The sequence below is a fragment of the Narcine bancroftii genome, chromosome 9 (genome assembly GCF_036971445.1).
Source record: "Narcine bancroftii isolate sNarBan1 chromosome 9, sNarBan1.hap1, whole genome shotgun sequence".
NCBI lineage: Eukaryota > Metazoa > Chordata > Chondrichthyes > Torpediniformes > Narcinidae > Narcine > Narcine bancroftii.
In genome coordinates this window covers 21,618,739-21,638,787 of record NC_091477.1, presented here as the reverse complement: position 1 = coordinate 21,638,787, position 20,049 = coordinate 21,618,739, and the positions used below count along the sequence as shown (strand labels likewise).

Below are 20,049 nucleotides of genomic sequence, written 5' to 3'. Positions count from 1 at the left end.
TGTTTCCTTTTTTTCCACAAAATATTGTTTTTTCTCCCTCATTAAGCCATTGATTTGCATGTACGCCTGCACAATGAAGTTCAGTAGGCTACTTGATTACAATGTGAAAAATATGCTCTCATGATATGGATTATAAATTATAGGAGAGATTGTTTCAGCTCAGTCTGCTTTCCCAAAAGTAAAAGATTCTGAGAATTAAAATGATGATCTAAAATTATGAGCAGGAAAGATGGCCAGAATGAGTTTCCAATGGAGAAGAAAAACGGGTGGGGGTGTTGGATATAGGTTTAAAAGGATCAAGTTTTTACTGTGACTCTAGTATCTACAGTGAGTTCTCAGACAATATGGGAGAGGTAGGGAAGTTATGTAAAATTGTTAAATTTGATAGATTGTAAAATCTACCCAAACAAAAGATTGTTATTTCTCCCAAGTTGGGCCTCATTAGAAAAGTGCAGGAAGCCACAAATGGGTCAAAGTGTGAGTTAAGTGGAACTGTTAAATAGTTTAACTTGCTCTTGTGGACTGAGTGAAGGTGATCTACAAAATGATTGCCTAGTATACTTTTGGTTTCTCCACTGCATCATCTGAGAGGATCGGGTCGAGGCGAGATAAAACCATGTGTTGCATCTCTTGCAGTTGAACAGATTTTCACAGATGGAGCATCACAATATTAGAATGTTTCCATCGCCCTTGATAATGATCCCTTTTGTTTGCATTGTTGAATTCTTTGAAGGGAAGGATGAACAGTCAGAAGTTGTGTTCTGTCTTGCTACGACCCACATTGGCAGGGAAAGAGATGAGGTCCTGAAAAGTGAATATTCGAGTGAATAAGCAGAAGATTACAGTCTGGAGGTCCCTCATTTTAATCAGGCTTTGGAAGTGTAATACTTCCAATGCAGCACTGGCGGCAAGCTACGTTATTGCCATTGTCTTAGAACCATTGGCAGTGCTAGAAAAGTGGAAGTCTGACATTGGCATTGGATTGCAAGATGTATCGATTTATGGTAATCTAGATAAAAGCATTATCATCTCATTCAACTAGGTAGAGAGAAAATTGAACAAAAAAGGCACCGCACTGAAGTTGTTCCCATCAGTGAAAAGCATTTGGTTGTATTTAGTGTAGCAATTAAATAATGAAGATGGAAATTATATTTCTGCACAAAATTAAAATTAATCTGTAGTAATTGATGTCTAAATTTGAAATAAATATTACATAAGCTGTGAGTGAACTATCCTTTTACATGGATCATTTAAACAATGATTATTTCTTGCTCTTCATTGAGCCTAGTTCTGTAGATCAATAACTATGAAATAAGCTTGAATCATCATTGAATTTAAGCTGTTTAGAAAACATTGTAGTCACCCATTCTCATGTTTTCTCTGCAAACGTGCTAATAATTTTCCTCTTGTGTTTATCCAATTACATTTTGAAGAGGCTCTGATTCGATCACTCTTCTTTGCTGTGCATTCGAGATCATTATCATTGTTTTTTTAATTGCCCTTCTATCATGTTTGCATCTTTTGACCATTACTTTGAACCTATGGTTCATCATCTGCTACTGGAAACCGCTTTCCTAAACTGCTGTGATCTTGTACCTTCACCATATATTTTCTCTATCACATCTTTAAGATGTAGACCAATGCAAGGCAGGTACAAGATAATGTAGAAAATTATTAAGATATTCCCTTCTGTTTGAAGAAAAATTATTCACATGGCGGTAGAAGGGAAATGATTCACAATGGATGTGAGCAAACATGTGGATCCAATAAACTGGCTCATGTGGGAAGTCGCATTGGTGGGGCAGTTGCTCCACCTTTCTGCCTTGAACAGAACAACCCATGTGTCTTCAGTCTGGCTCTTCTCAGATGTTGTGCATGGCCAGATGGGAGATGTGAAGAATAAGTAATTTAAGTACTGCAATGTTTAAAGAGTATGCATGTAGGTTTGCATTGCAAGAAGTGTACTGTAGACTGTGTCTAAATGCAACAAGTCAGGGGTTTGGCATTGATACAGCTGGAGTATTATGTTTCATTGCCACGTCTGGGGGGCAGATTCCTCGCCTCTGCATCAATGGAGCGATGGTTCCTTCGTGACGTCAAGTGAATCGATGCCATGACGTGAGAGATGAGGTGGCAGGAGTGGGCGAGGCGAAGTGGCAGGAGTGGGCGGCTCCACCGTCTCCCTGCGCTGCGTTCGCTGGACAGCGGCGGCGAGCGCTTTGTGTAAAATGGAAGCACGAAGAGGGCCCGGGAGCCCCTCGCTGGCGCGCTTTGTCACGCTGGTGCTCGTCGCTGCAGCTGCTGCTGGCGTCAGCTGTCTGGCGGACGAAGGTGAGTGAAGAGGGGGCGGCGGCCCATTCAAACCCGGGGCGAGTCAGTCCGTGTCCGCGGGGAGGGGGAGTCAGTACGTGTCCGCGGGGCCGGCGGGGGGGGGGGGGGGGTCGGTGAGTCAGTTCGTTCCGCGGGGCGGAGGAAGGGGGTGTCAGTCCGTGTCCGCGGGGCGGAGGAGGGGGGAGGTGTCACTCCGTGTCCGCGGGGCGGGGGCGGGGGAGGGGGGGTGTCACTCCGTGTCCGCGGGGCGGGGGAGGGGGGTGTCACTCCGCGTCCGCGGGGCGGGGGAGGGGAGGTGTCACTCCGTGTCCGCGGGGCGGGGGAGGAGGGGTGTCACTCCGTGTCCGCGGGGCGGGGGAGGGGGTGGTCAGTCCGTGTCCGCGGGGCGGTGGGGTTGGGGAGTCAGTCCGTGTCCGTAGAGGGGGGGGGGGGGTGTCAGTCTCTGGCCGCGGGACGGGGGCGAGGACTAACTGGAGATGGTCTAGTGACGAGAAATACACGTTCAGAAATCCACATTTATCCTTAAAAGCAATAACCAGGTTTTCTTCCTTCTCAAACCTGGTCAACATTGCAAAATTGTTTTTTTGTTAAACTTTCAAACCGATTGTATTTGACAAAAACTGGCGCTATCCTAGCTTTAGTAAATTGAGTTTGAAGTTTGTAGTCACTCCATGGCCTTTATCCAAATCGGTTCCCAGTTCCTACACTGGCAGGCAGAGGAAGATTGGACTTGCCACTCTTGCATGTGGTGCTAATTTTGTGCATTGCCCTACTTGGATGGGGGAGTTGAGTCAACAGGCTGTGTATTCATCTTTTACTCTTAAATTGATGTGACTACTCTGTTGGGAAGGGAATGGTACCACAGGTGAAAGGTGGGCAGAAAACTCGTGAATGAGAAGACACAAGGGACTGCAGATGTTGGACCCTGGAGCATAAAACCATCTGCTGGAAGAATTCAGTGGGTCGAGTAGCATCCATGCGAGAAAAAGAATGTTTGAAGTTTTGTGTGGAAAGCTTCATCGATGTGATGAAGTGCTGCCCTGAAGGGTTCTGATTTGGAATGTTGACCATTCTTTTTCTCCCACTGATGCTGCTTGACCTGCCAAGTTCTTCCAGCGAGTTGTTTTTCGAAACTGGTGACCGATAGCATGCTGAAAAAGTTGCATTTTGTGGATATGCACTCTTTGGCTTGGCTTCGCGGACGAAGATTTATGGAGGGGGTAAAAAGTCCACGTCAGCTGCAGGCTCGTTTGTGGCTGACCAGTCCGATGCGGGACAGGCAGACACGATTGCAGCGGTTGCAAGGGAAAATTGGTTGGTTGGGGTTGGGTGTTGGGTTTTTCCTCCTTTGCCTTTTGTCAGTGAGGTGGGCTCTGCGGTCTTCTTCAAAGGAGGCTGCTGCCCGCCAAACTGTGAGGCGCCAAGATGCACGGTTTGAGGCGTTATCAGCCCACTGGCGGTGGTCAATGTGGCAGGCACCAAGAGATATCTTTAGGCAGTCCTTGTACCACCGTGTGGTAAAACACAGTAGTTAAGTTGTTTTACAGAAAAGTACAACTCTATCATGGAGCGGATAAGAATGAGGGGAGATTTGATAAAGACATTTAAAATTATGAGGGGGATAGACAGAATCAATGCAGATAAGCTTTTTCCACTGAGGGTAGGTGAGATGCAAACCAGAGGACATGGATTAAGAGTGAAAGGGGAAAAGGTTAGGCAAACATGAGGGAATTTCTTCACACGGTGAGGTCCACTGCTCTAGACATGATTGTTACTGAAATATTTTGCTTGAGAACAATTGCCATTGGCCCATTTCCTTTGGAGTTATGAAACCATGCACATAATGAGTCAATTAGGTACGATTAAAACAATGGTTTTCAAATTTCTTATTTCCACCCACATACCATTTTAAACAATCCCTAATCACAGAGCACCTATGGCATAGGGATGTGAGTGGAAATAATAAGGTTGAGAACCACTGCTTTGGTCCCTTTGCTGATGGATCAAGGCCTTGCTCATTGATTGGTGTGCAATGATTATCCCCACATTCAAAAAAAATTACACATAGACAGCACCAAGGACAATCCTAAAAGTCACAAGCATTGAAGTCCCTCTATTTGGAAACTTGAATGCTTTGACATCAAGATTGTTGCATTGAATTAGAACAAGTTTGACATCGCCATTTTAACAAGTAAACTATCTGGAATAGTAAACAGCAAGATGAATATTATTTTTATGAAATTAGCTTTGCTATTGGTTATGAGTACTCTTCAAATTGATGGAGCTGCCGTAACAATAGCACTACCACTGGTGTGAACCCGGGAGAGACAAGGATGCTCTGGAGGGTACAATAACCTGGTCCTGATGCTGGCGGCTCTAAACAGGATTAAAATGTCCTGCTAAAGGAGCTGATAGTATTTTTAATTAAAATCTTGCAACTTTGGGGTCTGTCCCTAAGATGCTGGCCCATACAGTATGTTTGGCAGCGGCTGCGAGGGTTTGCAGACGCAGATCAGCGCAATGGACTAGGAACAGCGAGAACATCTCACCATCCTCTCCTCTTTGAAAAGGAAGAACAGAGGAGATGACTACAGGGCGGTGACCAGTGCAGCGAACCAGCAAGGGGCTCAGTGGCTCAAGGACCCACACAGGCTGCAGGTGGATGGCGACTTGCAGTCAAGGGACTTATTTTACTGGAACTCATGAGGGTGCTGAGGGCAAGAAGGGCTCTTGAAGGGTCTTGACCGCTTAAGGCTTCCTGATTGTGTCAGAGCGATGCAACTGGAGCTTGGGTTGCCGATGAATTAAACAGAGTTTGTGCAGTTGCAGACACTGCAAGAGCTCTGGTGGCAAATCCACGGACCTCCATGTCTCTGAGGGGGCTCTCTCTTGCTACTCTTTCTTATTCAAGAGGTGCTGTGGTACAAATGGTGACACTTTGTCTGCTTTATGGCAGGAAGAAGGAAATTTCATGTAATATTACACTTTCTGTGTTATTTCATGATAATAAAGATATCTTGATCTATTAAGTTTGTCTGATATCTCAATAACTCCACCCTGCTGGAGGTAGAGACAGTTTCAACCTCCATGGCGCATCTTATTCCATCTGGCTTTTCCTGTTTGGCAACTCTCAATCACCTGCCACTATTTGCAACTCAACCACACACCCTCTCCCACGTGCTTCCATCTGTTTGTGATCCTTCCATTCTCAGATACACAATCCTCTGTTGGCCTCTTGCTCATTACTCCCATCCTCTCCTCCTCACACTGGCCATTTCTCCTCTCTGCAATCAGTCTTGGAGTAGGTGGCAGAAATGGCAGAGGATGATATATTGGATGTGGGGTAGTAGGTGAGGAAAAGGAGAATCCAGGCCATGCAGACATGTGAAAACAAGGTTAAAAGATTTAAAATTGAGACATGGAGCAGAATGCGACCTTAGAATTGAGTTTGAGGCAACCTCAGCTTCATGGAGATTGGTGCAAGGTATGACCACATGTGGATCATTGGTTCAACTTGACATAAATAAAGATGAACTTTGTATTTGTTCATTTAGTTTATTCATTTGTTTTATATGTTTAGTTATCAACATGAAACAGATGAAAGATCATAGTATACATTCTAGTGTTGGTAGAATATGTTTACTGTATGCTAGTATTGTTTATCAGGACAGAGTTCTACAAATGCAGTTTTGGCTTTTGTCAGCTTGGATCCCTCCATGTTCTGAAGTTGTTGTCAAACACCAGTGGCATTAATATTCCTCTCAAAAGCCTGAGGTTTGAATATCATGTAGCACAAGCTACAGTGCTACATAACTGGAGATGTGTTTATTAAGGAAGTTTTGTGGTCTGTTTCCAAGACCTGAAACCTGGTGGCTATGCATGAATGAGGGTATTCATTTCTTGGTGCAATATACTTTGCAATGTGTGAATAAATGTTTAATGCCAGATTTTCTGTGTACCTAAAATAATTCTGTATGATGCTGAAGGGAACCTTGTTGACTTGTCTGAACACTGGATATACTATGAAAATTGAGGGAAAGCAAGAAAAAAAATCTTGATGATACACAATGCTGAATGGAACATTGAGGAAATTAAGCTGTTCTCCTAGGCTGCATTACTTTATTAAAATCAAATTACATAATTTTCAGAACAAGGCAAGTGCTCTCATCACACAAAATTGTTTAAACTAATTTCATTGCTAATGGGACAGAGCATCTTGAGACAATGTATTTCCAAAAGTGGTCTGGCATCCAGTCTTTTCAGTAGGGAAAATGGATTGAATGTAATTAACACACAGTATTCTGATAGATGCTTCATAAAAATATTCATGATCAGGGTATAAAAATGGATTGGAATATGTGTATTCTTTGTACCACCTTAAATTATAATAAATAATGCCTTGCTCAAAGTGAAGAATCATTAATCAAACTAAGATTAGAATACCATTCTTCACCTGAAAATGTTATATTGAGATCCTAACCATATAACCACTTACAGCACAGAACAGGCCAGTTTGGCCCTATTAGTCCATGCCGAAACAAATCCCCACCCTCCTAGTCCCACTGACCAGCACCCGGTCCATACCCCTCCAATCCTCTCCTCTCCATGTAACTATCCAGTCTATCCTTAAATGTAACCAATGATTCCGCCTCAACCACGTCTGCCGGAAGCTCATTCCACATCCCTACCACCCTTTGGGTAAAGAAATTTTCCCTCATGTTCCCCTTATAATTTTCCCCCTTCAATCTTAAACCATGCCCTCTAGTTTGAATCTCCCCCATTCTTGATTGAAAAAGCCTATTCACATTTACTCTGTCTGTCCCTTTTAAAATCTTAAACACTTCTATCAAGTCCCCCCCTCAATCTTCTACTCTCCAGAGAAAAAAGCCCTAGTCTGCACTACCTTTCCCTGTAACTCAAACCTTGAAATCCTGTCAACATTCTCGTGAACCTTCTCTGCACTCTCTATTTTGTTTATATCTTTCCTATAATTTGGTGACCAAAACTGTACACAGTACTCCAAATTTGGCCTCACCAATGCCTTGTACAATTTCATCATAACCTCCCTACTCTTGAATTCAATACTCCGATTTATGAAGGCCAACATTCCAAATGCCTTCTTCACCACACCATCTACCTGAGTATCAGCCATGAGGGTACTATTTACCATCACTCCTAAATCCCTTTGTTGCTCTGCACATCTCAATAGCCTTAGATTTGCCTTTCCAAAATTTAACACCTCACACTTATCTGTATTAAATTCCATCAGCCATTTCTCAACCCACACCTCCAGCCTTCCTAAATCATCTTTTAATCTACGGTAATCTTCCTCACTGTCCACAACACCACCAATCTTTGTATCATCCACAAACTTGCTTATCCAATTCTCCACCCCTACTTCCAGATCGTTAATATATATAACAAACAATAGTGGACCCAGGACCGATCCCTGAGGAACTCCACTAGTCACCGGCCTCCAATTGGACAAACAATTTTGTACTACTACTCTCTGACACCTCCCATCCAACCATTGCTGAATCCATTTCACTACCTCCTTATTTATACATAATGCTTCCACCTTTTCATCTTCCTAGATGAGAAGAATCCATCAGATCTATTGAATAAGATGCTGGCATTGTCACATGGTCATTCCCATTGTCTGCTTTCAGAAACCTTATTTCTGTCAAAACTTCCAGCTCACGTAGCCATACCCATTTGTAACATGGATTTCTGCATCACATGGCTCGAGAGGCTGACAGGCTCTATCATACTCCTACACAAGAGTCTGCCCCGAATACATCCAGTTTTTGCAGCAGAAGCATCTCCCGCATCCTACCAGCCTCCTGTATCTGCTGTCCAATCCAAGAAAGAGGAATGTACTAATGTACATCGAGAGTGATGTTTTTACCATCGCCACTGGGGAAAAAATGCCCTTAAGTGCGTCCAGCTATGTACCTACTACGAGAAACGAGAGAGCCGGCTGCCAGTAGTGGCCTCTGCAGCTGATGTACATACAGGCCTATTGTATCTTCAGGACGATGTGGATAAGTGCAAATTACTTGTAGACTCAGGTGCTGAACTTAGTTTGCTTCTGCCGACCTATTTTGAAAGGACACATAAAAAATGCCACTTGAGCGGCGAATGGAACTGCCATTCCAAGTTTCGGCACTAGACAAGTTACAATCGGAATAGATGGAACCATGTTCCATTGGAATTGTGTCCTTGCTTCTGTCGCTCAACCCATTTTGGGTGCGGAATTTTTACGTTTCCTTAACTTATTGGTAGACATAAAATGCAAAAATAAAGTTCACACCACCACCTTTCAGACATATCCACTGGCGAGCATCAAGGGGAGAGTTTCACGGCTTGGAGTACATACGTTACACAAGGACGCATATACTGTTCTACTCAACAAATTTCCCCATAGTCTCACCCTTAACTTCAATGCCTCAAGAACAGCCCACGGTGTGTCTCATTACATAGGCACATCAGGCCCACTGGTCCATACCAGGGCCCATCGTCTGCCGCCTGATAAATTGTGGCAAGCAAAGGCAGAATTTAAAGCAATGGAAGAATTGGGTGTCATCCGACGCTCAAACAGCCCTTGAGCCTCACCTTTGCATATGGTACCTAAGAAGAAAGGCAGATGGAGATCCTGCGGTGACTACTGTAGGCTTAATGATGTCACTACACCTGACAGATACCCAATTCCACACATACAGGATTTCACCATCGATCTGCATCATTGCCGCATATTTTCAAAGATTGATTTGGTTAAGGGATATCATCAGATACCGATTCATGAGAATGAATCAAGACAGCAATTATTACGCCGTTTGGTCTTTTGGAATTCCTCAGAATGCCATTTGGTTTAAAGAATGCTGCGCAAACTTTTCAGTGGCTTATGGATGCTCTAAGCAGAGATTTAGACTTTGTGTATATTTACTTGGACGACATCCTTGTACCAAGTCAAAATGAGCAAGATCACCACCTGCATTTGTGTCGCCTTTTCCAACAGCACCAAGACTTTGGTCTGACAATTAACCTTGACAAGTGTCCATTTGGCAAGTCAACCATAGAATTCTTAAGGCATAAAATTTGCAAACCATATATGGATTTTATGATTAAAAACTCCATCCACATCTTTCACCTCTCAAAAATTATAAAAAATAGTCAATGTTAATACATATGTAGAAGTAGGTTTTCTTTTTCTTCTCTTTTTGCTTTCTTTTGGGGAGAGGGGGGTTGGGGAGAAAAATAAAACATTTTTTGGATCATTTTGTATGACTTATTAAGTTTACTGTATTATTAAATTTATACTTTGTACTGATACAAATGATGAATAAAATTTTCAAAAAAAAGTCAACATAGATGATTTTTTAGAAAACTTCAGTTCCATTTCTACCCAAGATGGGTGATTCACTAATTTAGCAAAATGTAATAATAAAAGTAAATTATGTATATTAATTTCCCAGTAATAAAATTTGGAAGTGATAATCCCCCATTCCTTTTAGTTTTTTGAAGATGGGTTTTATTTATGTGTGGTTGTTTCCCCTGCCATATAAATGGGGAAATAACAGAATCTAATGAGTTAAAGAAAGATTTGGGAATGACAATAGGTAAGGCTTGAAAAAAGTACAGTTTTGGAGGGCGACAGGTAGAGGTTCTAATACTATATCAAAAAGCAAAAGGACTTAAAGAGCATCCTTCTCGCATTCCCATGTATAGCCTAAACATTTTCAATAGTTGTGAATTAGAATGAATTTAAGCCATGGGACATAAATATAATTAATCCAATGAATGAAATCTGGACCAAAATTAAATTTCCTGAAAATAGGAAATAAATATTCCCATTCTACCTGGTCAAATGCTTTTTCAGCAACTAATGAAAGAACACATTCCATCATTGGGATGGAGGGTGAATATATATTCAATAATTGATCTATGTTATAATAAGAATAATGATTTTTAATAAAACCAGTTTGGTCAGAATCGATAATTATTGATAGAATATTTTCTAATCTATGTGCTAAAACTTTAGATAATATTAAGTAATAAAATTAGTCTATAAGATACACATTCTGTTGGTTCTTTCAATTTTTTCATTCTTTAAATGAATCTTCAAGAACAGAACTTAAGTGAGGTACAAGCCCTTTGGAGAATAATTTATAAAATTCTGCAGGAAAACCATCAGATCCTGGAGATTTACCAGACTGCAACGAGAAGATAGCAAGAGATTTCATCCTGAGAAATAGGTACCTTTGGACCTGTACGTTTATACCTGAAATAGGGTAAATTAATTTGGTCTAAAAACTCTGACATTGAAATGAAATTATTATTAAATTCAGAACTATAGAGATTAGAATAAAATTCTCTCAAAGTCTCATTAATTTTAAAATGAACTGTTGTCATTTTATCATCCCTCATCTGAATCTTATTAATTTGTTTTTTATTTAAATTAAGATACCCTTCAGTAGACATGCCAGTAATTTACCAGATTAATCACCATGAATATCAAAATGACTCTTGCTTCTTAACAATTGTTAATCAATAGTATATACTGAGAGATGATCAAATTTGGCTTTAAGTTCAACTCTTTTATATAATTCTGGATTTGAACTCTTTTCCTGAATGTGACTGATAGCACAATAACTTTTGAAATAACTATTTCTTATGAGAATTTGCAGTTTTTAATATGAGACTATTTTTGGTCTTTACCAACTAATGATTAAAACTGGATAAAGACTGCTAAATGTCTCAGCTAATTAAAGTAGTTTGACCTATATAATCACTTTGATTTTTATTGTACCTAATCTTCCTGAATTGTGCTAAAATCTCCAGAATTGAAATATTAATAATTTGGAGTTGTTATTGTAGACGACCAGCAGCATTAAAGTAGTAAATCAACTTTTCAAGACTTTCTTTGAATATTTTATTAATTATAAAAATAGAGATGAAAAGGAGAGGTGATTTGATTTTTACTATCTTGATACAAATGATTATTTAATGTACCTTTCAGGAATGTGTCCAACTAAAGTTGCCAGTCTACGATTAGAGTTACATAGTTTATTGTATGGTCATGTTGAAGATACTATGTTGAACCCAAGAAAAGTTGTGTGAGCTGCCTCAGCAACTATCACCCAATAGCACTAACTTCTACTATGATTAAATGGTTTGAGAAGCTGGTCAAGGCTAGAATTAACATGTACCTAAGCAAAAATCTGGACCTGCTGCAATTCGCCTGTTGTCACAGTCGCTCCACAGCAGATGCAATATCACTAGCTTTCCACTCTGCTCTGGATCCCTCAAACAGCAATTCATACATATGGCTACTCTTCATCAACTACATCTTGGCCATTATTCCCTCAGTGCTGGTCAAGAAATGACAAACTCTATGCCTCTATACCCCCCTCTGCAACTGGATCTGTGACTTTCTCATCAGAATACCGCAGTCAGTACAAATTGGAAATTTCTCCTCCTCATAGATCATCAACACAGGTGCACCCCAAGGATAAGTGGTTAGCCCACTGCTCTTCTCATTATACACCAATCACTGTGTGGCCAGGAACAACTCCAATGCTATATGTAAGTTTGCCGATGACACCACAAACGGCAATGAGGAAGCATACAGAAGGGAGATAGATCAACTCATTGAATAGTGTAATGAGAATAACCTTGCAATCAACATCAACAAAAGGAAGGAGATGATTGTGGACTTCAGGAGGAAGTTGGGGGAACACGACCCAGTCCTCATTGAGGTCTCAATAGTGGAAGAGTCAAAAACTTCAATTTTCTGGGTGTCAGCATCTCCAAGGATCTGTACTTGAGCCTCCATGTTGATGCAATCACAAAGAAGGCTCACCAGCAGCTATACTTTGTGAGGTGTCTGAGGAAATTCGGTATATTTGAAGGCTTTCATAAGCTACAGGTGGAGAGCATTCTGGCTGGTTGCATCACTGCCTGGTATGGAGGCGCCAACTCTCAGGACAAGGATGAACTCCAGAGGGTTGTTAACTCAGCTGCGACATCACGGGCACCAGACTTTACTCCATTGAGGGCATCTACATGAGGTGGTATCTTTAAAAAACAGTCTATGCTCAAAGACCCCCACCATCAGGCCACGACCTCTTTACTCTCCTGTCATTGGGAAAAAGGTACATGAGCCTAAAGATGAGCACAAAACGGCACAAGGACGGTTTCTTCCTCGGTGCCATCAGATTCCTGAATAAAGACACTGCCTTACTTTTTGTGCACTTTATTTTGTTTTATATAGTAATGTTGTAAGATGGTTATAATACGTATATTTACACTATTATGCTGCAGCAAAACACCAAATTTCATGACGTGTTAGCGACAATAAATTCTGATTCTAAAGTATGAGGACAAACTGGATTATAGGAGCCTTTTCATGATATTTGCTTTGATTGTTTTTTTAATTAAAGCTGTAAGTACATCATGATTGTAAAAACAAAATCACGTGGATGATGGCAACAAAAAAAGTGCTAAAATATTCAACAATTCAGGCAGCATTTTTGGAGAAAGAAACACTTAATTCTGCCTTGCCTGCAGGAAGAAAGATCTCAGGGTTGGGTGTGAGGTCATGTATGTAGTCTGATAATAAATTTGAGTTGACGTTTTTGTCTATTACCTTTCATAATCATTGTAATTAGATATACAGGGATTTTAAAAGTAGAGGAAGAACGGAAGTGAGAGTAAACAAAGGTTTGTGACAAGGCAGACAGAACGCAAAAAGGTGATCATGCAAGGTAACATAGAAAATATGAAAATATAGCATGAGCGTCCAAAATCAAAGGAATTTGTAATGCTGGAAATGATCCTTATCTGGAAGGCTGTAATGTACCCATTCAAAAGTATCTTTGACATGCATTGAGCTTCATGGGAATAATGTCAGAGACCGAAGACAGAAGTCTGAGCAGGCATATGGGTTTTTCCCCCCCCCCATTTAATCTCTCGTTACTTCCACTATTTCAAATTTTGTTTTTCAACCCTTCCCACTTTTTATGCTTTTTAGTACCTATTCCCAGTTCTACTGAAAGATTACGAACCTTAAACATAAACTACTCTCTTTCTACAGATGCTACCTTGAAACTTAGAAGAATGATCACTATCTCAAAAGTTCTCTTGCACAAACACTTGTCTGGCTACATTACCATAGATTAGGTCTAATAATCCCCCCTCCCCCCCCACCCCGCCCTCTCTGGTTGGACCATCGATGAGCAGCCTCATTTTTTACATGAGGATCTGTTTAATTGCATTTTTGATCATGCTATGTTTCCTGTTTCAAGTCTCCATTCTTTTTGATAACACCTTTGAAGCAATTTAGGGTATTCTTAGCCAACAATCCAAGCTTTTAGGGAATTAACAAGTCATGCTGCATCATGAAGAGAAAATGACAGTCAAAGTTTTAGGTTGGGCACTTATTTTTAAGACCAAAATTACAGCATCTGCAGTTCTTACATCTTGGAATTTTTTAAATTTTTTTTTAAAACCTGTATTCACAGCCAGAAACTTGAAGTGGTAGGATTGCATGGAAGGATGCAATCGTGAATTTGGATTATTGTAAAGGGTGATTGGATTTTGTGGAATGAAATGCGTGGACGTGGCACAATATCCTAAAAGTGAAAGTGTGCAATATGTCAATCAGAATACTGCTGGGCAGCGGGAGAAATTATTTAATATTCTTTATTTTTATATTTACCTAAATGTTTAGTGGAGTCTGAGATGTTTATTTTGTCTGTCTGTAATACTTTCTGCTTTCATGTTGAATAACGCTGAAAAAAAAAATTGCCACTGAAATTTAATGGAATTTATTGTTGCTGCTAAACTTGTCCCTTTCCCTCTTTTGGTAAGCCAAGTTGTTCGATGGCTGAAATATTGAAGGGGGCGTAGAAATTTGCTATGTCATTGTCATGGAGACCTTATGTGATCTACTTTTGCATTTTATATTTTTTTTCAGACACTGATGTGGTTTCAGAAAAACAAATAATGACCATTGAAAATACTTCTGTCAGTGTGACATCCCAGAGAGCTGATTCAGAAAGTGTGAGATTAGAAATTAGAATTATAAAACCAAATATGAATTTTACAGCAACCAAGAGCGTCATCACAACGACATCTACAACCGCACCAAATCCTACCACATCAAAAGTCGGAAGTGCCACCATTCATCCTGAAGAAACTACACAGAGAAAAATTGGCCAAAATCCTAACCAATTAACCCCAACATTAGTTGCACCAACAACTAAAACTAATGTCACTGAACCAGATACGGAAATAATGGTGATCGGCACAGATATTGATGAGGATGAAACTATTACCTCAAATATAGTTCCAGAAAGGATGGATGAGATGACAGATAATGAGCTGTTAGTTGTTGAGCAGGACAATTCACCGTCTTATTATGATCAAAGTGAAGGCAGAGAGCCAGAGGAGTATTTTGATGAAAACCAAATGGGAGAGAATGACCTGGAAATAGATGATTTGGAGGAACCTCCTGAACTTCCTGATAACTCAGTATATATCACCGCACCTGAAGAAGATGATAGTCACTTCTTTTTTTACTTGGTTGCTGCAGCTTTTCTGATTGCTATTGTTTACATTACATATCACAACAAAAGAAAGGTGAGTTGGTAAAACTATTTTGGCCAAATTGATTTAATTGTAAAGTTCCATGCATGAAAAATAATTTCTTCACAAGGGCAGTTAATTTACTGGATGATTCTAATTTTTTTCACATTGTCCAGCTAATTTAGATGAATAAAACACCACGTTCTCTTCACCATCATTGTTCAGTTCCATCTTGCAGCAATGCTCAAAATTGGCATTGGTGTGCTATTTATTTTGGTTGCTTGCCATGCCAGGCATCCAGAGACTTTCTGAGTGAGATTATCAATTGGTAGTGAATCAGGTTGAGTTTGTTTGAGTAAACCTTTGTCTTTTGGTTGGGTGAGAGAAGAAAAAATCTTATTTTCACTGAAAATTGATAGTCAGATGCATTTGTTATCCTGGATTAGATTTTAATCTAGACATCTGATAAATCTCTATCTATCAACTACTCAAGGGTCATTGTGCTGTTGTACTTTTTTTTTAATCTGTGGAAATTTTTTTGTTTTGGACATCCTTAACATGGCTTATCCATCCATTCATTCCTGCCTGCTGTTAGTAGTAATCTAGCCATCTGCATTATTGTGTTTCAATGTTAATTCCTTAGAAGAAGTGAGATGCAGAAAGTTACATTTTGTTCATTATTGATTAGGGCTGATGTTGGAATTTGTATGACTTCATTTATGCTTATATTTTGTTTTGAATAACTTATTGATGAGTGCCTTCTGAAAAGTTTAGCATCAACAGATTCACAAGGCCAATGAAGTAATTTGAACTCAGGGGAAAACTAGTTTTGTCTTGTGAATTTGTAAATGAGATTTCTAAAGTCAGTTTTGTTATATCCCTTGGCCACTCTCCCCAGATATTTCTTCTTCAAGGTAATGATTTTGTCAAAGAGTAGTCTCTCAGAAATGGATTAGTCTTGGCTACCTTTATGGCTGTTTGGGCTCAAGTGAACAATGAGAGCTGGAGGGCTAAACACAGTATTGTTCTAATTCAGCAAGCTACATACATACATGGCACTGTATAAACCCATTAAATGGTTTATTTTCTATTTTTGTGGATTGAATCTGGGTAAAGTTTTTCCTGTTCAAAAAGAAAATGTGCTTTTTTAATATATACTAGTTGAAAAGTACTTGTAAATCGACAGTTGTGCTTTCAGTATTACTTTTAATAAGAAATGAGACCTAATTTGAAACATTTAATTATTGTTTTTTCCTTTTATTTTAGATTTATGTTCTCTTGGTTCAAAGCAGACGGTGGAAAGATAGTCTCTGCTCCAGGACAATTGAATATCAGCGGTTGGACCAAAACATACATGATGCTATGCCATCACTTAAGATTACAAAGGACTATGTTTTCTAAATGCATTACTTAAATTTAATTGCATTTGTTTCAGCTTTGACTTCTGTTGTTGGAGCAATGCACATTAAACAAATAAAAACTGTAACTTGTGTTTAGCATAAATTCTGTTTAATAATCAGACCCAAAAATATCATTGCTAATCTTCAAGAACATATTTTTAATGGTCATCTGAACCACTGCAACACTGCAACTGTTTGATTGAATTATCAATTATACTGGTTGCTTTGATCATGAAGAACAAATTACTCTCCATAACCCAAACTTTTAGGTTACTCATTTTTTCTAAAATGATATGGTCTGAATTGAACCACCACTAAAACTTCATTTAATTTAATTTTATGAATGCTTCATGTTGACATTGAATTGAGTTTCTTAATTAAAAATTGATGTACAGAAGATGCCTACATTAGCAATGACCTGCCTTTTTCAAAATTTCAGCAAAATTGGTACATCATTATGAAAAATAATGAAGAATTAGTTTTGGATGTCATATTATTTGGACTGAATACTTTTTGCTATTAAGGTATAACATATAATGTTAAACTGTATTTTGCGCAAACCAGGTTAAAATATATTAGTTACCTGTAATCCTCGCATATTGCTTCGATCTGTGTTTTTTTTTTCTTCCCTATCTCAATCATTGTAGAGTACAGATCTGTTGAAATATATTGTTTTCTTTAATGTATTAGTGCACTATTGTGCAATTTCTGTGTGCACTCTTAAATTGTGTACTTTTATCAGTTTATCTCATTTGTATCAATACAAACTTCATTACAAGATCTGACACAACTAACCTGTCCAAACTATCTTTGATTCAGAAATCCTTTTGAGTTTATCTTGTAGGTTACAAACAATGAAAAAAATTTGAATTAATAATCTAACTTGTATTTAAGAAATTGGTCTTAAAAGATCAAGACTGAAATTTGTTGGTTTAAAATAATTTATAGTGTTTGCTTAGAAGTTCTTAGACTGTTATGATTACTGTTTTAAAAATGTTTGATATTTTTTTAGAAGCATTGCAAAAGGAACACTAATCAAAAACAATTTTTTTCATCTCAAATCTCTATGTTTTAATAAAGTTTTTAAAATTAATTCAGTGCTTTAAGGTATTTGAAAGAAGCAATTCCGTATCCTTCAAGAAAATATCTTGGATTAGAAGTCCAGGGTGAATGAATAGACTACATGGGAAAATTAAAATCAAGAAACTGGTCAAATGTTGATATACTTTGGATCTTGGGCAGTTCCTTTACGCCTCCACACTTTGCTCTTGCCATCACCCTGATCCAGGTTAATCTTGGTCTCATCTGTCCAGAAGACCTTTTCCAGAAATCTGCAGGCTCTTAAATACTTTGTGGCAAACTGTAATATGGCCATCCTGTCTCTGTGACTAGTGTTTTGCATCTTGCAATGTAGCCTCTGTATTTCTGTTCATGAAGTCTTCTGTGAAAATTAGTCATTTACACATCCACACCTGCCTTCTGAAGAGTGGTTCTGATCTGTCAGACATACGTTTGGGGATTTTTCTTCATTATGATGTGAATTCTTTTGACATTAGCAGTGGAGGTCTTCCATGGAATACATCCCTTTGCTGAGCTCACCAGTACACTCTTCATAATGATGTTCCTGACTGTTGATTTTTGTAATCCTAAGGTTTGGGCAGTATCTCTTGCTGTTTTGTTCTTCATTTTCAGTCTCATAATGGCTTATTTGACTTTCGTTGGCATAACTCTGGTCCTCATGTTAAAAAATGGCAACTATAGACTACAATAGTGATTTAAAAAAAATTAGAAGCAAATCTAGCTCTCTTATACCTGCATTAATGAAGCAATTAAACATATCTGAGTACTCACTGTGAAGCCAAATGTCCTAACATTATGATGCCCTGAAATGAGGGGACTTTGTATAAAAAAAAAAGTGCTGTAGTTTTTACATGGTCAAACCAAAATATCTACAAATAATCTTGAATAAGAATCTGGAATTATGCCTTTAATTGTGAATTGTTTGGTTACTAATTTAAAACTGTGGAGCACAAGGGCTAATAAAGTGGGGAAAAAATGTCTTGTCCCAAACATTATGGATGGTACTGTATGATCTTCCTTTATAATCACTTGGAAAAATTAGAGCGCCGTTCCTTTTGACTCATTCAATGAAAAATCCGTAGTAAAGTTGCATTGAGATTTTCAGTTAATTTAATCCTTATACAATTAAAACTATGATTAAAAACAGTAATTATAATAGTCAATAAAACAGTCAAAAGAATTATTCAGACTGCCTCCATCTTTCCTTTCTCACAGAACAAAGGAAAGCTCAAAACTGAATGTTTATCTTAAACATGTAAAAGCTAGCCACAACCTTGAAGTTGGCTGTTACCAGGAGACACTCATGGAGTTTGTAAACAATATTCGCCAACTTCTTGCAAAATATGTTTGAAAGTAATTTTAACCCTATATTGCAAAGGGTTGTGACTCTCATGTGACAGCACTGCCTCCATACCGAGTCGGAGGACTCACCAGCTGCCAGTCAAGGTTTGTTTATGCTCCACACATTGCACATTTCACAGTTGGCCACATGTAAATGGACTGGACTCTCGTAAAATTGGCCAGTTTAGTGGTGGTTATAGTCTGTTACCAAAACCCCAGTATTAGTATAACACTTCTCTGGTCCATGTCTATGGCATATCACAGATGGAATGGAACCACATCACCTCCTGTTCTTGAAATCAAGAGTCTTGCCTGTCTTCCATTGGCAGGAGGTTCTCCCCGAGGTGCTCCATGGCCTTGGGTCATTGGCAGTTGTAATTTGATTAATCCTCCCGGCACTGACTCCTGCTAATGACCTGGACTGGAACCTCCAGCACTATAAAGGTGCCATGTGTTCTTTGTTCTCTCTGCCAGCTTGGGACCACTCTGCTTCATTCCAGGCCAAGAAACATGGAAGGGTGCTGGAGAAATTGTTGGTAAGATGTGCACTGTTAAAAGGGTTGGGAAAGTTTAGTGTCCCTTGTAGCATAGAGCCGTGCCTGCACTGAGTCAAGGGGTGGTGGGGCATCATAGTGATTTTTCCTTGATCATTGTATGTACCGGTTTATTGTGTGTGTAGTAGAGGTTGCCTAACATATCGACCCTGTTGTCATGTTTCCATCCCTGAAATAAATGTGCTTTGTGCATTAACTTTGGTCTGGTTCTTAACCTGGGGGACCCACACGAACCCGAACAACAGCAGTCAATACCTAGTGACTATTACTTGTCCATTTGGCAAGTAGAAAGCTTCCTTTCAAACAGTTTGTCTTTAACTCATGATAAAGGTTTATTGCTTTTTTTTTACTGTAGCTGCAGAAGTTAGACAGTTATCCACATAAGTTATTCTTGATGTTGCTTATAGCTTGTGAGCTAATTTTTTCCATATTGTCCTCAACACATTTTCTAAGTGTAAAATTCACAAACTTGGTGATGAAGTTGCTCCAAATAGATGCCCTGTCATTCTGTATTCCACCATGTTTTGACTATAATCTCATCAGGGCCACCGAAGAAATTGTAACATGTCATTGTCTTCATTTGGTACTTTCACCTGGTGGAACGTTGCTTCAATGTCTGCAGTGATGACAACAGGTTCTTTACTGAATCTAGTTAAATCTCCTATCAACGTATTGGTCAAATCAGGTCAGTAAGAGTTGAGAATTTAGTGAAACTCACTGAAAGGCAGCTCCTCAATCAAACGTCACACAAAAGA

At 39.2% G+C, this 20,049-nt stretch overlaps 1 protein-coding gene across 1 annotated transcript; it reads left to right on the top strand.

The window, feature by feature from the left end:
- Nucleotides 1-2,135: 2,135 nt before the first annotated feature.
- On the top strand, nt 2,136-19,490 carry LOC138743270 (keratinocyte-associated transmembrane protein 2-like). Its single transcript, XM_069898325.1, has 3 exons — nt 2,136-2,331; nt 14,309-14,973; nt 16,186-19,490. Exons 1-3 carry the CDS (start codon nt 2,229-2,231, stop codon nt 16,318-16,320), a joined length of 903 nt encoding a protein of 300 aa, XP_069754426.1. The 5' UTR covers nt 2,136-2,228; the 3' UTR covers nt 16,321-19,490.
- The last annotated feature ends 559 nt before the right edge of the window (nt 19,491-20,049 follow it).

Bases quoted from the DNA above. Each gene is read 5' to 3' on its own strand.
- LOC138743270 (XM_069898325.1), top strand. From the start codon at position 2,229: ATGGAAGCACGAAGAGGGCCCGGGAGCCCCTCGCTGGCGCGCTTTGTC. The intron at 2,332-14,308 runs GTGAGTGAAGAG...ATTTTTTTTCAG, and splicing joins CAGCTGTCTGGCGGACGAAG to ACACTGATGTGGTTTCAGAA. The intron at 14,974-16,185 runs GTGAGTTGGTAA...CTTTTATTTTAG, and splicing joins CATATCACAACAAAAGAAAG to ATTTATGTTCTCTTGGTTCA.